Source organism: Triturus cristatus, chromosome 7 (assembly GCF_964204655.1).
Source record: "Triturus cristatus chromosome 7, aTriCri1.1, whole genome shotgun sequence".
In the NCBI taxonomy this organism is placed as follows: domain Eukaryota; kingdom Metazoa; phylum Chordata; class Amphibia; order Caudata; family Salamandridae; genus Triturus; species Triturus cristatus.
In genome coordinates, this window is record NC_140590.1 from 940,972,647 (window position 1) to 940,981,860 (window position 9,214).

The window sequence follows — 9,214 nt, forward strand, 5'->3', positions numbered from 1 at the left end:
TTGGTTTATATTTTCAAGCATTGCTTGCCATCTACAGGCCAAGAGCTGTAACTGCGGCAATACATGTGACTCCGACACTGGCTCAGTCATAGGTTCCAGATACTCTAACTGCGCAAATCTAAACCCCACTAATTCAATATCGTGTATACCACAGTAGAATGCGTTCTCGTTTGTCTTAATTAATATCCCAAACCCTAAAAACTAGCATGTGATATGTCATATGATACCCCCATGTGCAACTAAAAAACAATACGATAAAGCTTCCATTTTTCACACCTTTTTCTTTGCCATCACCACACCAATAAACACCACACAAAGTGTTCGCACCATATTTATTTTCATTCAGCGTTCATTGTAACTCAATGGCAGGCAGAGCAGTTAAGCCGCTTATTGTTGTGTACTTTGTCCACCATCCAATACAACACACTGGATAGAACAGGTCATGTATCTCCATCACAACCAAAATGCACACACAGCCTGCTATCTTATAGCCCATAAAAGCACAGACCACTACCGAACAACAAACACAGAGTTGTATTAAGACACACTAGCCGGAAACCTTTCACACACCCAGCACAGAAGAGGTTTTCTGGACAGCTGCCTCTCTCGTGGCTCACAGTAGCAGTGAGCACTAATAAACCACATCTGCAAACGTCCAGCTGAAGTCCATGAAGACAGCACCTCGCCGGCCTCCAATACAGCTTCACTGTGACCCATAAATGCCAGGGCGCTCCGGCTCAAACACTCCAGAGTAAAACCACTGATGCAGGAGGGTTTATGAGAAGGCATCCGCACACTCCTGGTACGGCTTTCATCCCACTACCCTGCAGGAAACAATTCTGTGGGTTGTGTTTGAGTGTGAGACACCAACATCCATACTGTGGTCATATGTATCCTAAAACTTCACTATACCTAAAATTACAACTGTGGTCTAGGACAAAATGTTAGCTGCCTAAATGATGTGTTTGGGAGGATGGCACAAAACCTCCTTCAGCTTAATGTCGATAAAACTGAAATCCTATTATTCAGCAACTCTCAAACCCTGTTGTCCACTGTCTAGAGTTAGGCCCAGCACTACCCCTAGAACGATTGCAAAACACTTGGAAATCTGTTGGGACCACTCTAACTGTGAGAGATCAGGTAGCAGCTACTTCAGGCACTTGCTTTTACATGCTGTGTCCTTTATGGAGAGTGTTCCATCTCCTCCCTCCATCTGTATGTACGTTAGACCCAGATTTAAGCCTGGGTAATTAGTCATCTCGATCACTGTAATGGTCTTCTAGAGGCAGCAAACAAAGCCTTGCTGAGTAGGTTGCAAGTGGTTCAGAACACGGCAGCGCGACTCTGGCCCTCAATATACCTCCAAGAACAGCCTCCCTCCCGTTGCTGAGACGTCTCCACTGAATCCCCATTCGTAAAAGAATTAAGTTCAAAATCTGCTGTTTTGTCCATAAAACACTTAGGGCCTCATGTAGGTAGCGTACCAGTTACCACTTCTTAAATACCGAGCCGTACCGACTCGGTATTTAAGAAGTGGTAACTCGTATGTAGGTAATGAGTCGGTAATTTTTACCGATTCGTTACTAGTCGGTGATTACCGAATCGGTATTTACCGATTCGGTAATGAGGCATACCTTCCCATTGATGGGAAGGTATGCCTCATTACCGAATCGGTAAATACCGATTCGGTAATGGGGGGAACACATACAAGGGTGGCAGGGTGTCACATTGACACCCTGTTGCACCCCTGTTTCGGCCATGTGTGCACATGTGTCACACATACATGCCCTAAGGGCATGTATGTATGCCACATTGCACACTGCTACGCGGGTAAAAATGCATGAATACATACATTAATTATTTACCACCAACTAAAAGTTGGTGGTAAATACCGACTCTAAAACACACCCACACACTCCCCCTACATCTCGATTTTGCTTTCGGAATTTACCGAATCGGTAAAATTACCGATTCGGAAAAGTTACCGATTCGGTAACATTACCGATTCGGTATTATTACCGATTCGGTAATTTTACCGATTCGGTAAATTCCGAAAGCAAAAATTGTCCCCCTACATACCATTAGCCAAAATACCGGTCGGTAACGGTAAAATTACCGAAAATCGGCCGTTACCGACCGGTATTTGACTACCTACATGAGGCCCTTAATGACAGAGGCCCAAGCTCTCTTGCTGAAAAACGTATCTGCGTCTTACAGAGTAGATGGCTTCGCTCAGGGTAGAAAGCTCTTCTAGACATCCCCCGGTTCAAGAAACTCCGCACTGGAGGGCAAAACTTTTTCTTGCCTAGCCCCACAGCATTGGAACTCGCTTCCTGTCATTTCTGTAAGTGCTCAAATCTTCTACAATTCAGGAAACTCCTGAAAACAGAACTCTTTAACTGACCTCCCTCCAGAGCCAGGTTACGTCTGCTCCATTGCGCGGAGATACCCCATACGGAGGTGATTCCGCGCTTTACAAATCCAGTCATTCATTCATTCATACTAAGCTGCTAATTGATGTCTTTATTGTAGCAGGTTAGTGGTCCTGCTGTTGCAGCCCCTACACCCACCACATCCTTGGGCCAGGCATGCCCGAGGCTTTAAATAAAGGGGAGGAGACTGCTCAGGGTTTTCTGCCCAACCATTAATGCGGAGTGAGCGATTGTGGTCATTGAGGTTGAGGTGGCGATGGCGATCCGTGTGTGCCAGGGCACAACACCACATTAATTGCAGAGCACAGAATCACTATTTGTTTTGCCCTATCCCAAGCTGGAAAATCCCGTTCTTTGGAAGGAGCACCAGTCTAAACTTGAAAATATTGATTGAGCGGGCAGTGAGTAAAGCTGTCTGTTGTAAGAAATAAAGTCATCCCAAATTGTACGCAGAAGGGTATTTCATGTCTCCCCGGTGTTCCGTGACCTTATAAAACCACTTCTGGGTGACTTGCAAAATCCTTGTAATCTATGGTAGGAGGTACTTTATCATATGCGCCACACAGTTTAAAATGGAATAATTACAGGGCAGACATGGACACAGATCTTCATGAGAGCTTATCAGTTGTGCTTGTGTCATACAGACATGGCTCTGTTCTGACAGACTGACCTCAAACATGTTTGCCATCATGAAATTGATAGACATAAGTAGATACGATGGATTGTTTTTATTTCTAGTATAATGTTTCTGGAGGAAGCAGAACATTCCTTGAAGCTGACCTGCTCCTAAGTCTTTACCTTGCACCTCTCAGCAACAGGAAACACCAAGCCAGTCATTTGCTGCCTCCCAGAGTCAATCTTCATGTAAACACTGACCTTATCAGTCAGTGGAATGAGAGTACCTCGATGGAGGGACAGACAGTCTTTTTGTACCAATAAAGGAGTGCCCTGAAAGCTGAGAGATGTAAAAGTGGAGAAACCACCGGTCTAGAGAAGTCATTGGATGGGCCATGGGCTTGTAAGAGGAGCTCTCAATAGCCAAGGGGTCTGATGAGGGTTTCACCAGCATTGTGAGTAATGCGGGGCCTCCAGCTGCCCGAGCAGCCAAGATCTCTGGGGGAAATTCAGCTGACAATGAGTAGTACCTGGGAGACTTGGATGTGGTGCATGTGTATCCCCCAGCAATTCCCCATTCCTAAGGGGAACGAGGGTTCACACTCAGAATGGACGTTTGTTTCTTTTTAAAAAAAACTTTATTTACCAGTTTCATGAGTATAACAACGCATCATCATCTCATACATGTATGTAATGACAGCGCTTATACAGCAGGAAATAAGCGGCTCGCCGGTTCCACACAAATCCAGCACTAGCAATCAATATTTAGCTCAAAGTGAACATTCCAATCAGCTATTACATGAGCATCACTCCGACCTGTCCTCATTAGTTTCAACCTTGAAGAATTTCCAGTAATAAATACATTTAGACCTGATTAATAATGACATTAGTGTACCCTGGAGTCAATGTGACAACTGCTCAGCCCACCCCAGTTGGTACAAGTCCACGTTCCAGTTGTGTGGCAGCTTGTGATCGTGCTGCTGACGTGTAGTTTTTGAAAGTTTGTTTCTGGCCCCAGAGATGCCTTCCCGCCAGTAAAGGTATCTCTGGGGCCGGAGGTACTGGACCCATGAATCGGTGTCTCACAATCAGGAATGCCTCAAGCTTGGTGAACTATATAGTCCAATAGCTACAAAGCGTTTTAAAAGCTCTGGCTGCTGGTACATTTGTTGAATTTGTGCATATTCAATTAGTGACTTAGAGACAATTCTAGTTGCAGATTGGGACGGACTGATGCCATTTTTTATTATTGGTATCAAATGTGTACTTTTTGATGTTTCTGTACTTTTAGAGTTTTGCTGTCTTTTCCCACTGGACGTGTATAGTTTCAAAGAGGCAGTGTATACCTTGTTCCACAGAACTGCTTACCACGACAATCTCCCACTTGATGTTAGGTAGATGTGTGTATGTTCTACGTGCAGTTGCTGTGATTTTTGTGCCTTGTCAATAACCTGCGTCTGTAACATTTCTAAAGTATTGTTCATTTGATGTTTTACTTATTCATGTTTTTGTTTGTTTGACAGAGCACCCTTGCCACGCTGACAAGTCTTCTTTCTGCCGGATGGACTCCCTCGCCCAGTACTGCTCTGTGCCCAGCTTCAACAATCTGTGCTGCAAGTCCTGCCGAGGCTTCCTCAATGACACTGACCCCAACAAGGACAATGACATTGAGAGCATCCCACCCCTGCTGACCAGGCCAGACAGAGTCCAGCACACAAACTCCACCTCTTGGCCACCCCTGGTTCACAAAAGCAACTCCACCCACCCCAATGGAACTCAGGAGCAGCAGGACAATAATGTGGGCAGCTTACCAAAGAAATACCCACCGGACAATGAAGTAATGCAACAAAACCTGATTCCTAGAAGAAGAGCAACTTACGAAAGGACCAAGAACCGGAGAATTCAGGAGCTGATTGACGAGAAGCAAAAAGCAGAAAACATGAGAAAACTTTAGAAAAGCACATGGCAAGAACCGAAATTGTTTCTCTTATAGAGATGTTATCAGCAACCAAAGTAATGCCAATGTCATAGAAAATGAATGTGGTGCTATGGCAAACTGCCACCTTTTACAGGTTCTGCTCGTTGAAACTATGAGGTGACGTCAGGCATGTCTTGTTGAGTAGGGGGCATATTTACAAAGAGGTCACGTGACGCAGAGCAGCAAGTAAAGTTGCTGCCCTGTGTTGCATGAGCAAGAGAGAGCAGAAGTGCACCATACCTTCTTATAAGGGGCACAGTTCTGCTCTCTCCCTATGCTAGCGCACTTTTGTCAGCTAGGTGCCAACGCCGGCCCCCCGGAGTCATAGCGCAAGGGTGTCTGTGTTGCAGTTAGCATCCTTTTGTGCAGGAAGGTGTGCTGTTCTGCACAAACACTAAGCAGGCACACACTTTCCTCTGCATGTGTGCTGCAGAATGCAGCATACATGCAAAGATGAAAAACAGGTAGAAATGAACACATTTCTCCTCATAACGCCTCCCTTAGGAAGGTGCAGGCTTTTGTTGCAAATCCCTGGCTGCAATTCTTAATAGATAGGGATGGGTGAATGAGTGGGAATGCCCATGCGCCACCCACGAATTACCCCTTTAAAGCAAAGTAATGCATGGAGCATTACACTGCCTACTGTTTCTTTGGGTTGCAAAGCAACCTAAAACATGATTTGTATTGATTTATAAATTCCAGCACAAGGCTTTGCGGCAGGTTGCAATAAAAATGTAATACAAACTTGATGCACACTCTTTGTAAATGTGGGCCTGGGTGCAAGGTGTAAAAAGGTGCTAGTCCAAGGAATTTCTATCTTCTACGTGTACTGATACACACAGCTACAATAGTGTTTGTACATGCTTTCAGCATTGACAATCAATTCTTAAAAAGAGGACTTGTTAATGCGTCACAGCCACACACATGCGTCTCACATTTAAAAAAACAACTACAACATGCAAAGCTTTAAAAAAAAACAAGCGACTCTTTGTCATTCTGTGTTCAGCAATTTTCAGCCAATGTCAGTATCTATAACTTGCACTAAAAATCGGATTTTATGACGACTCCTGAAGGAATTAGCCAGGTGTATTTTCTTTAACATAGTTGTCTTAGTGTTCTGCCACAGTTGCCAATAAAGGTCATAGTATGCACTTATTTCATTTCCATATTACATTACACTCGCAGTGATTTAAAAGTTCAGTGTTGCTTACATTCGTTTTATACCTCTGATACAGAGGTAGCTAACAGCTGCTCCTCCACAAAAGTGGGTCAATGTTGTTTTCTGTGCTGTGAGGAAAATGTATTTTAATAGAGTTCATCTGCAAACGAATGCTTTATTTTTGTGAACGATACCACATTGTATTAACCACTTTAGAAAGCCATTTTATGGCAAAAAGAACTGCTCATTGCACTTACCAGTATGCTTATAAATGTATAAATCTAGATTGAACAACTGATGCCTGCCGTCTTCATTTATTTCACGCCCTGCCTTCACTTCTTCAGATGGACTGTCCTTCTGGAATTTTCGCCATAGCTATTTCAGGACATACAACAAAGATGTCACAAAAAACACACCAAATACATATACATTGAACCGAAAAAACAAGCTTTTTTGCGTTTCATAATTTAAAATGAAGTTATCTGGATCTTTCAATTTGTATTACATCACGATTGCCCTACCTTCTTACAAATTAAAATTATGATATAATACTAATTATACGTAAACTGCAAAAATCCACAATACTCAGCACTTTCGGTGATGGAAAAACATCATCATGCCCTTCAAACCAGAAGTTAAAAAATGTAAGGTGAGTAAATGCAATGCAGAGTCAATTACAGTATGATGTGGAAATACACAAGACTAACTCAAATTAAAGTTTCGTTGAAACCCAATTAAATATTTTCTGAAATTAAAACATTGATTTAACTGTTGTTTTAGGTGACATAGCGTTTGTTTTAAATATTTGTACTGTAGTTTTACACATACAGTGCAATGGAACAATGCACAATAGTGATCACAGATGTTACAACCAAGCAGGCAAGCTGTGAGCAAGGGAGGAGGCAGAGATTGGTCTCATATAGATGAGACCACGTGTCCTGTGCAGCATCAAACATCTGTACACTTGGATTCCATATTGTAAATTTACTGTTCTGCCATTGGTGGCGTATAAGGCACCCTTTTCGTGGCGATTGGAAAGAAAGACAAACAAACAAACAGAGTCCATCCAGTGCTTGAAATTATAAAAATAGAAGTGCCAGCACTCTCCAATTAAAAGTATGGCATTTCTCTTGAGAAGTGCCCGTACTCTCCCTACCAAAATAAAAAAGTGCTGGTACTCTGTACTGGACAGTACCGGCCCATTTAAAGCACTGAACCCATCACAAGCAACAACAACAAAGGCCGGAGGGGAGGTACAGCTTCCCCAATGGTGTAGTGTAGGCTGGCAGAGGAGGAGGTGGGGGGCTTGAGTGGGCAACAGAGATATGGACGGGAGACTTAGCTAGTCTTGCACAGCCATATGTGGGGGCGTGTGTGTATTAGCGCAGTCTCATGTAGTGTTGCCTTTGGGACCGGGGCTGGAGAGGAGGTGCGCTCCAGGCGGTGTCCCCTGCAGCCATAGGTAACCAGGAAGGGTGAGAAGGCCTTTAGCCTGTGTTCAGGGTGGGGGGTGTTGTCCCTGGGTAAGTCTTGAAAGGCTACAAGCAATGCGGCCCACCCCTGTAAGAGGGAACATTTTCTCAGGCCCTTGGCCTCGTCCCCCAGAAGTGCCTAGAACTCCACCTCAGCCCATACGAAAATGGACCGGGGCCAAGTGGATGCCTGGGGCGGTGCTGCCGATTTCCAGTGTTTGGTCACCAAGCACTTAACCAGTACCATGGCAAGATCTAGGAAACCAGCAGCGAGCCTGGCCTTCTGAGTGTTCCGGAAGAGCCTCGGGACCCAGGCCTCCCATGCTGTGGAGGGCGCTGTCGTCAGAGGTGGCCAGTAATGTGAGAGGGAGGGGCAGGTCCGTAGCATGTAAAGCATGCTGGCACTGTGCAAGTGGCAGTGTGGGCAGCAGGTATTTGCACCAAGAAAGTAACCATTTAGTTTGTCAGAGGAAAGATATAATTTATGTAGGAGGGAAAATTGAGGGCCTGATTTATGAGGCCCCCTCCGCCGCCGCAACGTCACTTTTTGTGACGTCCGTGGCGCAGGAGCCTGCTACATATTTACGTGGCAGCACTAAGCCACTTTTTTGGGCTTAATGCTGCCTCATAAATTTGGCTCCCTTTAACACAGTTTTCTCCGTTAAAGTGGCCTGCAATGGGTATTGCTTGGTCGTTCCCAGAAACAAAAATGACTTTTTGAAATCTGAGGCAGCCCAAAAACTTAGCCTCCCCAGGGTAGGCGTAAGGGAGGCAATGAGGAGAAATATCTTTATTTCTCCCCGTTTTTCCATTTTCTATGTGTTCTGCAGAATGGGAAAAAGCCTCTTGTGAATATTTCTGTACAGGAAGGTTTCCCTTCCTGCACAGAAATAATCATTCCTGCAATGCAGGCACCCTTGTACCATGGTGCAAAGGTGCCTGCTTTGGCTCACGGCAGCTCATTGTGCGCCGGCGCAGGGGAAAAAGACAGGAATGTGCCATATCTGATATATACGTCGCCTTCCTATCCTTTTCTTTTTTCATTGGGCAGCGCTGCAGAAAGGCCTGTGGCGCTGTCCTATGACAAAACCTCATAAATGAGGCCCTGAATAAGATTAAAACAGGCGTTTCTTGTCACCTTTGCAGGGTATGCCAGGATTCTGATGCATTCCTTCTCTGTGAGGGCTCTGCCAGATCTGTCTCCCGTTTAGCCTTCAGGCAGGACTGGGGTACCCAAGTGTGCTTGCCAAGACCTTAGGTCAGCCAGCCGATGTGATGTCTAAATTGGCCCATGACATGCAGGCATTGAAGAACCGTGTACTTCCGCGGCTCCTTCGCATCTACGGTGTAGTATGACCTGAGCACCCGTGGCTGGTCACTGTAGGTCTAGAAGTGATCCGCAGGGATGTCATATTGATCAATGATCACTGTAAAGGGAAGGAGAGCACCGTTGTGAAGAGATCACCAAGGAACACCGGTCCCACCATCGCCCAGCGGCATAGGAATGTGGCTGCCAGTAGACTCCCATCCAGAGACAGGCTGAGGAGGGATTGGCTGA

General features: G+C 45.0%; 1 protein-coding gene across 1 annotated transcript in view; it reads left to right on the plus strand.

Moving 5' to 3' along the window:
* Positions 1-6,480, plus strand: part of LOC146810884 (A disintegrin and metalloproteinase with thrombospondin motifs 2-like) — a 1,551,661-nt gene extending 1,545,181 nt beyond the window's left edge. The window contains exon 22 of the mRNA XM_085617927.1: positions 4,571-6,480. Within this exon, the coding sequence (XP_085474053.1) occupies positions 4,571-5,001 (431 nt within the window). The 3' untranslated portion in view covers positions 5,002-6,480. The remainder of the gene's footprint in view (positions 1-4,570) is intronic.
* Positions 6,481-9,214: the final 2,734 nt, after the last annotated feature.